Below are 14,666 nucleotides of genomic sequence, written 5' to 3'. Positions count from 1 at the left end.
CTTTAAGAGATACTGATTTGATTAGAAGAATTTATTTATTTATATTTTTAAATAGTATATAATATTTTCGTTCACACTCCATCCCAGTAGGTGGCGGAAATGCACCTTAAGCTGGTTTGCCAACCGCCATTAAACACCAAAGAAGAAGAAGAAGAAGAGCAGCTGGGGGCCGTGACGTCAGCAGCGGAAGAGGATTGAGAGAGAGCCGATGTTTGCGCTGCTCATAATAAACCCCTAAAACAGATCAGACGACAGGTATGTGTGAAATATAGACGCTAATATGATCCTTCATCGGTGTTTATCGCGCTCAGAGAGCCGTTAGCAGGCGGGCTAGACTGTGATTTCACGGAGGAGGCTAATCGCTGCTATCATTAGATCCGAGCTGCTAAAATAATGAATAAACAAAAGAAGTATGTGTAACGTTACTCATTATAGTCCGACTAAACGAACGACACACGTTATTGATTCTTCAACAGGGAATGTAGTGATGATCTTTAGGCCTAACAGCTGTGTGAATGAGAGCTAGGCCTGCTGGAGTGTGTTTACATGCGGCCCGATGACTGCATCACCACACGAGCCCTCCTTATCCGCGCGAGCGTAGTGTGTGTGTGTGTCTGTCTGTGTGTGTGTGTGTGTGTGTGTGTGTGTCTGTGTGTGTGTGTCTGTGTGTGTGTGTGTGTGTGTGTGTGTGTGTGTGTGTGTGTGTGTGTGTGTGTGTCTGTGCGTGTGTGTGTGTGTGTGTGTGTGTGTGTGTGTGTGTGTGTGTCTGTGTCTGTCTGTGCGTGTGTGTGTGTGTGTGTGTGTGTGTGTGTGTGTGTGTGTCTGTGTCTGTCTGTGTGTGTGTGTGCGTCTGTCTGTGTGTGTGTGTGCGTGTGTGTGTGTGTGTGTGTGTGTGTGTCTGTGCGTGTGTGTGTCTGTCTGTCTGTGTCTGTGAGATTATACATGCTAAATAAATCAGCTTTCCATTGATGTATGGTTTAAGATACAATATTTGTCTGAGATACAACTATTTGAAAATCTGGAATCTGAGGGTGCAAAAAAAAAAAAAAACTAAATATTGAGAAAATCGCCTTTAAAGTTGTTCAAATGAAGTTCTTAGCAATATTACTAATCAAAAATGATGTTTTGATATATTTACGGTAGGACATTTACAAAATATCTTCATGGAACATGACCTTTACTTGATGATTTTTGGCATAAAAGAAAAATGTATAATTTTAACCCATATAATGTATTGTTGGCTATTGCTGCAGGTATAGCTGTGCTGCTGCTGTTTAATACATTATAGTATAACTTCAGCTCAGTGGCTTGTCATCTTTGGCTGTGTTGTTAATCATTTTGTCCTGTATACAACATCCACATCAAATATCGCACCATTTAAATGTATTAATTAGCAGCGTATTAGTTTTCCAGTTGTTGCAAGTACATTTACTATCTTTAACAACGTGTGATGGATACGTCCCAGATGCAAGCAGGGTTACATAACGTTTGCTGTTATTTAATAGTCTTTTTGTTTAATGACAGAAACCATAGAAGTTTAAAATTAACAAAAGTCAGTGTCATAAAGAACAAGTCTGATCTAATGATCATTTTATTAAGATTGCAGGCCAATTTCAGGATTGGAGAGAATGAAACTCTATTTAGACACGTTAGACACCATAACAACACCTTTTTGCCACCGTTTAAAAAAGCAAACGGAGAGAGAGAGGTTTGCGTGCACTGGAGCGTTCGGACCTCTGTGTCCTGCGGCGGTCATTCTGATGCGCGGTCTGTTGTGATGCAGCTTGCAGATGTCTGAGGACGTCTATGAGAAGTTCCTGGCTCCAGAAGAGCCGTTTCCGCTGCTGTCTCAGAGAGGGAACTTCAGTGAAGATGCCACGCTGGACGTCAGTGACTTCGGCTGTCAGCTGTCCTCGTGTCACCGGACCGACCCGCTTCACCGCTTCCACAGCAGCAGGTCAGTGACCCGGACCAAGCATGTCTGAGCTACACCTGTGTGAAGTTTTCTCAATTTAGAGAAAAACCGATTGAAAGTTTTCTGAAGGTTCCGAAGCAAAATCACCGATGCAAACAAATATAAGAGAGAAATAAGCACTGCCTACTTTTCTTCATTTGACCTCTAATCATAAGCACTCAAGTAAGAAAAGCAAATAGTGAAAACCACTTAAGTGTGTTCATTAAAAATAAATAGATTATTAAAACTACAAAAGTAGTTCAGTCAAGCAGCGAGTGATTCCCTCTTTTCTTTTACAAGTATAAGCCTGTATATTAAGAGATGGTGTAATGCACAGATCTAATGTGTTACACATCCAATGTTTCCCCAAATGTTCACTTAATATATAACGGATTATGTTTGCGTGAATACTTAAATATATTTAGCCTGCTGTAAATCTGTGTGTGTAGAGCGCTTCGGATGAGAAGCAAGTGGAGAAAAGCTGCTCCTCCCAAGAAAAGTGCACAAATGATACTTTTTGATGTTTAATTACTGTTTGGAATCGCTAGACGAGGGCTTAATGAACTCAGTTTTTTTGAATATCTCAAATTCGACATTTCTTAGTTTTTGTCCCGTTGCTCGTTCTGCCAGCACGGGTCACGTGTGGAGCTGGGGCCAGCGCAGCTCTTGCCGAGGGTTTGCTGGGCTGCTGGACAGTGATCTGTGTGTGTTCACAGGTGGAACCTGACCTCGTGTGGCACCAGCGTGGCCAGCTCGGAGTGCAGCGAGGAGCTCTTCTCCTCCGTGTCTGTGTGCGATCAGGACGACTGCTACTCGCTGCTGGACGAGCAGGAGCTGGCCTCCTTCGACCTGTTCCCCGAGGGCAGCGTGTGCAGCGACGTGTCCTCCTCCATCAGCACGTACTGGGACTGGTCCGACAGCGAGTTCGAGTGGCAGGTGAGCGGCTCGCTGAGCTAAAGCTGTGTGATGGACTGTAGATTAGGGACGGTAAATCATGATAAAATTCCCCACGGTTAGTATTACCGTGTCATATTCTAATTATCATTAAAACCGTATTCAAATAACTGAGGATAAATAAATCCCGTCCAGCATAAAGCAGAGTCTTCAGTGACAGCAGAGCGGTTTAGTTTTGAGTGAAAACACGGCGGAAAAGCTGAGGGAATTATACAAAATAATACATGAATGAATTAATTACATGAACGTACCTCTGAAGATTCTGTCTGTCTTCAGAAAAGATTTGATGGCATTTTCATCTTCGCTCCATGTAATACCTGATAAAGTAGTGTTCTTTACGAGGAACCGCTGTGTTCTCCGTCTGTGTGCAGTGTCTGTCCGGACAAACACGGACCGGATGATGAAAAACAAGCTTATGTGGATTCTACACTTTTAAAAAATAAGATCAGATAAGCTGAACCGAGAGAAGTAGCTGCGGCTTCAGTGTTCCTCCGCGAGACGCACGCGGTTCTGTTTATTAACCGCTAGAGCGCCAGAAGTTACGCACTGCAGCTTTAAAGGCTTTTATTTGAGCATTTCATACGTTATTAAATAAACTGTTGTCAGTCACGTTGTCATTTAAAATCCGGACATCATTGGTAATGTTATTGTTTTAGTGTGTTTATGCAAACAGAAAGTCATTTTACTTGTTTGTTGATTTTAAATTTAAAACCTGGTGAAACAATTTATGTGTCAGTACTTTTTGAACATTTCCAGCACATTTGAACAGTACTGTGCTAATACTGATAATGATTTTGGTCACTATAATCGTGATGAGTCGTTTGAATGGGGTTAATCTGTATTGCAGTTACCCGGCAGTGATATAGCCAGCGGCAGCGATGTGCTGTCAGACATCATTCCCAGCGTGCCCAGCTCACCCTGCCTCGCCTCCAAGAGAAAAAACAAACCGCACCGGAACCTGGACGAGCTGCCCTGGAGCGCCATGACCAACGACGAACAGGTCTGAACCGTTCACTCCGTGACCCTGTCACAGCTTGACGATGAGAGAGAAAGGAAGCGGTTGCTTGTGTTATTTTGGTTCTTTGCAGTGAAGAGTCTTTTAATGTCTGTGTGAGCTCACTTTGATGATTTTCGTTTTTCAGGTGGAATATATTGAATATTTGAGTCGAAAAGTGAGCACAGAGATGGGACTTCGGGAGCAGCTTGACATCATAAAAATAATCGACCCGAGCGCACAGATTCTGCCGACGGACAGCGAGTTCATCATCGAGCTGAACTGCCTCACCGATGAGAAGCTCAAGCAGGTGAGGAATTACACTCAAGTCTCTCAACACCTGCTGCACTCATCCATCCACCGCACTGCTTATTAGCAATCTGTTTAAAATAGAAACATATTCTAAAGGGGTCATCGGGTGCAAAATACACTTTTACATATAGTTTGAACATAAATGTGTGTTGGCAGTGTGTGAACACATCCATCCCATAATGATAAAAGTCCAATAACCCCTTTCTCAAATCAAGCTGTTTTTAGCTTCTGGGGTGTGTGATGTTACAACGAATGCAGCTAAAGTAAACCGTCTCATGAGAACGGCCTCGTCCCACAGAAGAGAGGGGCGGGGTCAGCAGAGCTCATTAGCATTTAAAGGGCCATGCACCGAAACGGGTCGCTGTGTGCAGAGCTGTTTTTGACAGGGTAAAAAGGGTGTTGTTTTACACTACCATTGAGAAATTTTACCCAAAGTATGTTATAGACTTTTCATTAAGACCCTAAAGAATCATATCAACGTGTGGAACACAGGCATCTGATGACCCCTTTAAACCACAAGGCATTACAGACTGGTTAACGGAGAAGAACTGGGTTCACACTAGTCTCTCAGATCGCTCTGAACACAAAACAACTCACAAAGAAACATGAAATGTCAAACGTGGAATCTGTGGACATTGTGTGAATTTTTTATTTTATTTTTTTTTCTGTGAAATGGGTGAGCTTTGGCAGCTAGTGCCGACTCGTCCGGACTGTAAATCAGTGCGGAAGCGGTGTTGTTTTCCAGTGATGAGATTGACGTGTCTCTGGGTGCTGCAGGTGCGGAGCTACATCCGTGAGCACGGCCCGCGGCAGCAGCGCAGCGTGAAGAGGAGCATGACGAGCAGCGTGAGCGCTCACAGCAGCAGTGACGCCAGCATGGTCAGCAGCGTCAGCAGCAGCAGCGCCTCCACCGCATCCAGCATCAGCCGCGCTCACAGCGACGGGAACCTGGCCTCCGCCGCAGAGAGGATACGAGACTCCAAGGTGCTCCTCCGAAACACACAGCGCAGCCAGCACAACACTAACCTTCAGCGAAGTTTGCTTTTATTTGTGTTCAGATATTTAGATTAGGGATGCACCGAATATTCAGGAACCGAAATTGTTCGGCCGAAAATGGCAAAAAAAAGACCAAATAATATGTACCGAACAATGATGTGACACGATCAAATAGAGGCGTGCACTAATGCAGCAAACATGACGGCAGTGAGGAAGCATTTAAAACTGTCCGAGAAAGACACAAAAATCATTATAAGCACGAAACGCAGACAGCGAGAGACTGCTTAGCGCTGCATCTCATGTCTCCGGTGAGAAGAGGAAGAGGTGGTTGATGCTGGTTACTGTATGAAGACTGAAATCACAAACGATTAGTAAATAAACTGCAGAATGTTATGTTTTTAAATATACGCACGGATTGCATGTGTTCAAACAGCGCTGCACGAGCTCGTTAGCCAGCGTGAGGAACATCTGCGCTGAAACACTTACTCCATTTGCTCAGTAACATTTTTTTAATAGTTTTTTAAAGGCATGTGACAATGTGATACGTGCGACAAACATCTTCGCAAAAAAACAGTGTTTCATTTTGTTTGGCTTCAGCCAAGAATTGTAATTTTGGTGCATCCCCTAATTTAGATATTTGCTTATAATCCACAAGAGAAAACAAGACCTGAATTTACACCAGCGCTCCTGTTTGAATGTTTGCATCCTGGTGAGTATCTTCCTGACCGTAACCGAGTCCTTCTCATGGGACTGCATTACTGATTCAAATTAAGACCATACTCGGTTCCTCAAGATTGTGGCTTCAGTGACCGCTGATTAACAACAAACAAGCAGTTATACTCACTTTCTTTGAGAATTCTTAATAACTGCTTACTCTCGTTAAAGAAAATTCACACCTTTTTTTTAAATTCATGATATAATTGTAAATGCCTCATCAATGTGTTTAATTTAGTTCGGGTTATGTTATGTTTTTTTCTTTTCTTTTTTTGTAAAAAAAAAACAAACCTTGTTACGTTTAAATCAAAATGCCATAACTTGATCTTCTGGTGAAAATAACAGATGCTACTTCGGTTTCATCACGATTTGAATTACATGTGAATGAGACTATTTTTACCACACAAAATAAATACAATATAGAGATAACACTTCATTAAAACTCTGTTAGAACAGTATGACCTTCTGTCACTTCACTACTCTTCTAAAGATTTCATTCCCACCACAATGACAAGAAGTCATCACTAAGATTATGAAACGCGTTCAGAAGAAACCTCCTGAGATGAGAGCTTGAGGAACCAGAGGTGACCGCGATGAGGGAGGACTGACTAGCACCCTCAAGCTCACCTGTGCATCGACTGAGTGTATTTAAAGCAATCATATTCCTTTTAGATGATTCTTTTTCAAAAATATCGATGATGCATTATTGAAGGGGTCTCACGGCGAATCTAACACTCATGCTGGAGTGGCTCGAGTCTGTTACTTCAGTCTAATGCAAGTGAATGGGCCGCGGCAGCTTGAGAAAGTTGAGAGAAGGCTTTTGAGAAAACCAGTTTAAGATGGACTGATCGGTGTTTTCCAGAAACGCTCCAAGCAGAGGAAGCTGCAGCAGAAGGCCTTGCGCAAGCGACAGCTGAAGGAGCAGAGACAGGCTCGCAAGGAGAGACTCAGCGGCCTGTTCCTGAACGAGGAGGTGCTGTCTCTCAGAGTCACGGAGGAGGAGGACCACTGCGACGACCTCGACGTGCTGATGTGACCCGAGTGAACCCTTCAGTGTTCCTTCTACGCCGGACCAGTCCCCCTCAGCATCACACACACAGCAGGTGGCCTGTGGAGTCTCGGAGCACTGATAGTGACCGGTGACCTCTAGCACGTTACACTGATCCCATGAACCAAGCATTCAAATACATGTAGACTGATGTACAGCAAAAACACTAATCGATGTCTGCTGCACGTGAAGCGGGCGACCGCTGCCTCCTCGAGGTGTTTGGACATCACACACACGGGGAACAACATGCCAGCGACGTTTCACAACCGCAAGAAACACAGTCAAACCAGAAATTATTCAGACACCTTCAACATTTCTCACATTATCAGTTTATTCGCTATAGTTTAGAAAATGGTAATAAAATATGAGAAGAACTCAGAGTTAAACTATCAGAACAAATTCATCGTGATAATGTCAGATAACTCTGATAGAAAGGTATGTAATGGATTCGGTTGAATAGCTGTCAGCTGTTAAATTTAAGAACACAATTAGATAAAACCAATTTAGCTCAACTAATTACCAAGCAATGCTTCATTTTGTTCAGTCTGTGTGTAAAAAGATCACATTAGCAATTAAAGAAAAACACTTCAAAACATGCTCAGATCAAAGTGTCGGAATCATTTTTTAATCCCAGATTTTACAGGTAGTCCACTGTATGAAGAATGTTTGGGTATAATGTGTCACAATTTGCTTTATTTTGCTATCCTCACTTACATAAATGAACTATAGTGTCCTGCACCCGCTAGTAAAAAATATATCTCAAATTATATCTGCTGTCTGATTAATTTTTGGTTTGACTGTATGTGTTATTAAACACTCTTCACTAGAAAACAATAAATGATTTAGTGCATAACCCTATTTGTATGTGATACCAAGTTTAAAACATTCTTGGTACTAATGATTCTGTAGAAAGACAAAAATACGTAAAAAAGACGCCTTTCTATAACAGCGCAGTTAAATGTGTGCTGGACGTCTGCATTAAAGCATAACTTCTCAAACAACACAAGCTCTGACACGTTCTTCAGTAGCTTTGAAAGGTTTGTATTTCATCATGGTATACACTGACCATTTGTTCATAATATGTGCATAAATTGTGTAATCATTGTTTGTCGAAGTCCATGTTGAACTCAGGCATAGAGGGAACACTGACCGCTGAAGTCGTCGCCTCCGTTGTGTCTCTACTTTGATTTGAAATGTCATCAAATTATGTTTTGGAACTTTTTGACATTAAAATTTCACATGAAAATCTAGTAGTACACAATACCTTTAAACATGTTCATTGACCTAATATTACAGAAAATATCACTTGTGCTCTCCTAGGCAATCAGAGAAAGTAATATTTCAGCATTTTTATTGTGATCATATTTATATCTGTGTTTTAGAGTGGAAGTGAGGGGAATATGTTTTAGTGTAAAAACTACACGCAATCATTGTCTTACGTGTTTTGTTTAGGTCAGAATTTGTTTGCTTACGAAACTTATTTTTTTGTTAACCTTGCGTACGTGTTATTTAAGCTTTCTTTATAAATGTAAGCTTTGTTTTACTGCAAATGTACAATTCGAACAATGATTTTCCAAAAACATGTTTAGTTGCAAAATGTCTAAATAACATTTTTATTGGTTACACCATTTATAAGACAACTACATAGATGAGTCAGACGTACATGTATACGGTGAAGTTAGTATGACTTAACTGCTTTGCTGAAATGTCTGAATATTCTTAATTTTAACAGAATAAAATCAAAAGTATGACGTGGATGAGATGTGACATATTGAACATCAAACTGCTTTTGTGTCAATTAATTCTGTACTGTCTTGACATTAAATATTTTTAAGCATTTAAATTCATGATTTCTTTTGGTAGTTTTTGTAAAGCTAATGCTGTTTGATAGCTACAGTAAGTGTAGTCTTGACACATTCACGTGAGTAATTGTGCATTTTTAATGTTTCTGAACATTTATTTAGAATAGTATTCAATAAGGTTGTTGTTGTTTTTTAAAGTCAACATGAAATCAAGCATTTATATTGTAAGGGAAACAGGTCAATTTAGCTCAAAGGGAATCATTTATGATTTTACAGGGAATTTGAGTAGGATCACTGAGTCGGCCAGCGATTCACATATATAACACACAACATATAACATCAACTCCACACTGGATATTAAAATCCAAAATATAGTGAAGACACTATTAAATAGCACAGTAACAAGATCGGCAGTTTAAGACATTAACGTGAAACACAAAACACAAGATACTTCTCTTTTCAATATAAATAAGACTTTATTGGATAAATCTAAGACATGTAAACTAATCTAACACATTCACGTTGAAGGAAGAGAGAAAGTGAGGAAAGGATGAGTTTAGAGAATGAAAATGTGAAATCCTAAGCTTATAGCAATATGTGCTATAGACCTGAACAACCATCAATCACTTAACTAACCCTCGCATCGGGTTTCTCAATGAGGCTAACGTTTATATTAAATGCACCAGCTCAGCTAGAATCTGGAGGTCACTTGCTTGCGTTGCCTCTGTGTTAAAGGATTCCCTTTTGTCCTGGTCTTTGTAGAAAGGGGTTTCCCGAGGTTGCTGATTGGCTGAAAGTTCAGGGGTCGTTCGTAGTGAAGTCTTGGTCGTTGGCTGACGAATGGTTTCGGAGTCAGTTGCTGGTTGAAGTTCGAAGCGGGTGCAGTTGGAGCTGGACTTTGGGGCAAACTTAACTTAGAACATGAAACTCTCAATGGAGAGAAAATAAACTAAAGTAAAAGAATAAAAGGATGTAACGAGACTAGGTGGTTTTCTTCTCACCGTGGTTAGGTAGCAGCTGGCGTGCAGGCCGAAGCACGCTGGAACGGCGCTCGAAGAATGCAAAAAGTGATGACAAAAATTATGGTTTAATGGTGTCCTGAGTTTTTAAACTGGGCTTTTGGACACATCCCAACTGGTGTCTTGACCAATTAGACACTATTAGCTCGGGGTGTTGCTCTGTTTCTCCTCCCAATCCATAAATCAACATGTTATCTCGTCAGTCACATGGTCCGAACTTTCTCGCTCTTGCAGAGTATAATTTTGGACATGATTTATGTAACCAGAATATGATACATTTGACAAAGTATTGATTGGAAGAAACGTTTCAAGCTAGAATTTTCACACTCATTCATACCAAACATGAATATAAACCCTTGAGCTATTAGGAGCATGTCTCTGAATGTGGAGAAATTGGTGGTTTCACATGGAAGGGGAAAACAACAGTGAGGCACAGGGAAACTAGATAAGATGTTGACAGAACTAACAAATACTTGAGATTAAGACCTTTCTAGTCCCCAAGCTAACCCACATCGGAGCACTCTGGGAAGAATGGACATCATGATCCAGTCAGAAGTCTGGAAATGGATGAGGCTAGCCAAGAAATGCTCCAGGGTTTCCTTCATGCCCAGATCCAGGACTGCTTCGGCATCTCTATCCCCATCCAGCAGAAGCTGAGGTTCAGGAAGCTCCTGGCAAAGTAGATCAGCCCAATTTATCACAGAAGGACAATTTATCTAGAAGGGCTTACCAAGCGCAAGTCAGCTTTCTGCATTGCAAATTTAGTGTTAAAATGTTTTTGTCAGTTATTTTACCTACGGATCACTGCATTTCTTACAGATTTCTTCTCATTTGAAATCAGAGACAGATGAAGTAGCAGGGCTTGAAAAAATTCAGTTGGTTCACTCCAGAGCAGGTATTTTAACGTTTCTGTCCCTGCGTTCCTCTGTATTATTACCGTTCCGCAACTGGTTTGGCTAGAAAAAATACCGGTTAATAACGTTATTTTAAAACTTTTTCTTTGTCTGTAATAATAATAAAGTACAGCATTTTATTATTTAGAAAAAAAACAAAAAAACAGTAAGAGATCAGGGGCACGTTCAAGCTCAGACCGCTACTGTTTCCGGGTTGAAGGACATGTTTCCTGGAAACGGTGTGCATTGGGCTTTGAGATACCCTAGCTGTGTCCGAAATCTCTCACTCGTTCACTCATTCACTAATCCCTATATAGTGTAAGGCAGTTGAGTGGACTATATTAGAAAGGAGTGAACGAAATGAAGTGAACGGATTCGGACGGTGACGTGTACACTGCGCGTGAGACTTGGCTGTTGCAAAAACATCTTCGATGTACTTTTATATTTCATGTACCTCATTTTAGAAAATAATATTAATAGCAATAACACTTAAAATGACTATTGTAATCAGCTTTGTGGTTTCATTGATGGTATATTATTCATTTGTTCTGTAATATGGTCATAATCATTAAATACTATTAAAATATTGTCAACAAAAATAAACTCACATTAGCACACATTAATAATTGTATGTATTTATTGTTTGTAGTATCTTGAAACTCTCCCGAGCAGCGTTTTTGCACTCAAATAAGATGACCGTAGAGCACACTCAGGCGACCGTTAATTTGACATCAGAATGAATACACTACCAACGAACATTTTTAAAAATCCACCAAATTCATCATTTTTGCAAATTAAACGGCATCTCTCGTTCAAACTCGCTCGCTCGCTCTAACAGCTCGTCGGTTCTCCGCATTGGATTGTGGGAAATAGTGCTTCAGCGAGTGTACATCGGTTGTACACTCGAAATCAGAATGCATTGTGGGTAAAAAGTAGTGAACGAATGTAGGGAATGAAGTCGTTCACTCAGAATTCGGACAGCACTACAAAATGGCTGACACCCGATATAGTGCACTATATAGTGGATAGGGAGCGGTTTCGGACACAGCTCCTGTCTCTCGTTCGGTGGGTGTGTCAGAAATGTCAGCCCGGGGGATCACGTGACCCTTCGACGGCGATGCAAGCTTAGTCTTTCGCTCTGCTCACTTTGCCACATATTATATGATCCTGTCAGTAAAATTTGAACCACTCTGCATTGGACCCATCATGAGTGCTAAGGCAGACAAAGGGGATCGGAAAAGAGAGATTGAGCAATCGCCAATGAAGAAAAAATTCAGAGATTCCGCCATCTCCAGAGAAGACCTCGACGATGCTATCGCTAGCCGTATTGAACTAGCATTTAAAGAGCAGCAAAGCACTTTGAATTCGGTTGTGAATTCGGCAGTAAGAGATGCGATGGACTCTGTACTGATTCCAGCATTGCGCAAACTGCGTGAGGACATACAAGCGACCAACAAGTCTGTTAAAGAGCTAAGAGAGGAGTTTGAGGCCATAGCTACCGCGGCGAAGCAGACACGTGACCGCGTTGATTCTGTGCAAGCAGATGCACGTGAGGATAGGAGGGCAGTCACGGACGTAAGAAATCAGCTGGAGCGACTCACCGAGAAGATGACGGATATGGAGGACAGGTGCAGGAGGAACAACCAGTGGCGGTTTTAGGCATGGGCGAACCGGGCAGCCGCCCGGGGCGGAATTTTTTCATGACACATGGGGGGGGGCACAAGCACTTGTAAGAAATAAAAAAAAAATAAAATCATCTGCGCCGCTAAGCGGTTTTCTATTATCTATCATATTATCTATCATATAACTGTGCGGGGAATTGGCAAATTGGCGCCCCTGCTTGTTGAGAAGGTACCGAGCACAGAAGCTGTGTGAGAAGTGGAAAGGGGAGGGGGGTGCGGCCGCGGGGGACAGGTCACCTCTCTCAAATTAGTGGGACAAGTGGGCTAAAGTCAGTCACACCCAGGGGCGCGGGAAGTGGGGGTGCTGAGGGTGCTGCAGCACCCCCTGTTTTTTTTCTGTGGGCAACTGTTGGGAATATAAAAAAAAATAAAAAAAATCGGAGCGTCTATTTAAGTGCAAATAGCCCGGTTGTTGGCAGAGGCTATTTAAACTCCACCCACAAATGTATGGCGCAGATGGTAAAGTTTGCGTTACACATCTTTTGACACGATCGACCGGGGTTCTAATCTACCTTTTGGCTAACTTTTTTTCTCCCTTTTTAAATTTCAAATCACATCAGAAAAGCAATTATTTTTTAATAAAAATGAAGGAAATAATCAAAAAGTTGAACATAAAGTATCGGGTAGGGTTAGGGTAGGTGTAGAGAGGGCTTTTGTCCCAATAAGGTGGCATCCATTTAATAATTAGAAATAAAATAAAAAAATTACACTCAATAAGTTATTGCCTACTATTTTATAATGTATTACAATGCAGAAGTGCAGATAATTACCACTATTTTTGCAATAAGTAATGTTTCTCTCTAATAATGTTTTTCGCCATGTTTTTATTTTATTTTAACATAGAATAAATAGAATCTAAAGCTATCTGCACTGTGTAAATAACATATCACTAAAGAATACTGCTATTTTCGCTTTGTGGTTTAGTCTTGACTTCTGGTCGTGAGTGACAGTGTTGGGGGATGGGAAATCTGTTGATTGTCGAGTGCCAAATAAACACAGTGTTTATTATGTATATAGAGTATATTTATTTAAGTTCTGATAACTTATACTGTTTTGTGCAGAATTGTGTTTTTCATGTTGAAGGATTTGTGCAATTGAGAAATATAAGCTTGTCTTACACTTATATTGTTATAGTAAAACATGGCTGTTTGTGCAAAATTTTTAGCAAAAAAACCCCAAAATTTTTTTTCTCGGATGGCGGGGGTGCTCAGAGGGGTCTCGCCGGAGAGTAATTCAACCGCCACTGGGAACAACGTATGGCTGGAGGGGCTGCCAGAGGGGACTGAGGGATCCGACGCGGCTGGTTTCCTCAGAGTTCATCTTCCCAAGTGGATTCCTTCCTTGAGGGGCCGTGACATTGAGATTGACCGGGCGCACCGTGTGTATGACGGAGGGAGAGGCTCCGATCGGCCGCGCACTCTTATCTTCCGTGTACTGAGATGGCATGACAGATCTGATATCCTGAAGGGTGCTCGGCAGGCCTGTCCGGTGAAATGCGCACAGAACAATGTCACACTACTATTTTTTCCCGACTTTAGTCCAGCTACAGCGATCAGGAGAAAGGCATTTGGTCCGGTTTTGAAGAAGATGACAGCACTTGGCCTCCAGCCCTTCCTCATCTATCCGGCGGTGGTTAAACTACGGCACAAAGGGGAACAGAAAAGCTTCGATTCCCCTCAGAAAGCGGAGGATTTTATCAGCTCCCTGTCTCAGCAGAAGACATATGCCGCGGCTCTGCGGGGCGGCGACGGGGGAACAGCAGCCGCTGTCTCTCCGGTCCAACGGAAGGAACTTGATGGCCGGGATGGACATGGTTCTAGCTGCCCAGTAGGGGATGGTGGTAGGATGGACATGGACGCTTGCTAACTCTATTTTTTGCTTTTTCTTCTCTCCTCTGTACTACCGAGATATTGTCCCTATATATCCAGTACAACGATCTCGTTGCTGGTAAGACTGACACTCCTTTTTTTTCTCTCTCTCTCTTTTTTGGAGGGGACTAATTGAGAGTAGGTTTAATTAAAAATATTTTTTGGCTGTGTGGGCCTTTCGGGAGACATGTCTTGCGTTGGAGTGGATCGGTCACGAACCATCACTATTTTTGTTGCTCAGTCAGACCTATGTTCTCGGTAATGAATGAATGAATGAATGAGGCATTTATATAGCACTTTAATGTGTATTGCAATACACCCAAAGCGCTTTACAATCATGTGGGGGGTCTCTCCTCAACCACCACCAGTGTGCAGCATCCACTTGGATGATGCGACGGCAGCCACAGGACAACGGCGCCAGTGCGCTCAC

General features: G+C 41.9%; 1 protein-coding gene across 1 annotated transcript; it reads left to right on the top strand.

The window, feature by feature from the left end:
- The first annotated feature begins 137 nt into the window (after positions 1-137).
- On the top strand, positions 138-8,815 carry fam199x (family with sequence similarity 199, X-linked). The gene is made up of 7 exons (XM_058798873.1): positions 138-255; positions 1,784-1,957; positions 2,671-2,890; positions 3,756-3,908; positions 4,051-4,212; positions 4,992-5,198; positions 6,787-8,815. The coding sequence occupies exons 2-7, from the start codon at positions 1,791-1,793 to the stop codon at positions 6,958-6,960; spliced, it is 1,083 nt and encodes a 360-aa protein (XP_058654856.1). The 5' UTR covers positions 138-255; positions 1,784-1,790; the 3' UTR covers positions 6,961-8,815.
- The last annotated feature ends 5,851 nt before the right edge of the window (positions 8,816-14,666 follow it).

Source organism: Onychostoma macrolepis, chromosome 14 (genome assembly GCF_012432095.1).
Source record: "Onychostoma macrolepis isolate SWU-2019 chromosome 14, ASM1243209v1, whole genome shotgun sequence".
In the NCBI taxonomy this organism is placed as follows: Eukaryota; Metazoa; Chordata; class Actinopteri; order Cypriniformes; family Cyprinidae; genus Onychostoma; species Onychostoma macrolepis.
The sequence above is the reverse complement of the archived record's forward strand: the minus strand, read 5'-3'. Positions and strand labels throughout refer to the sequence as shown.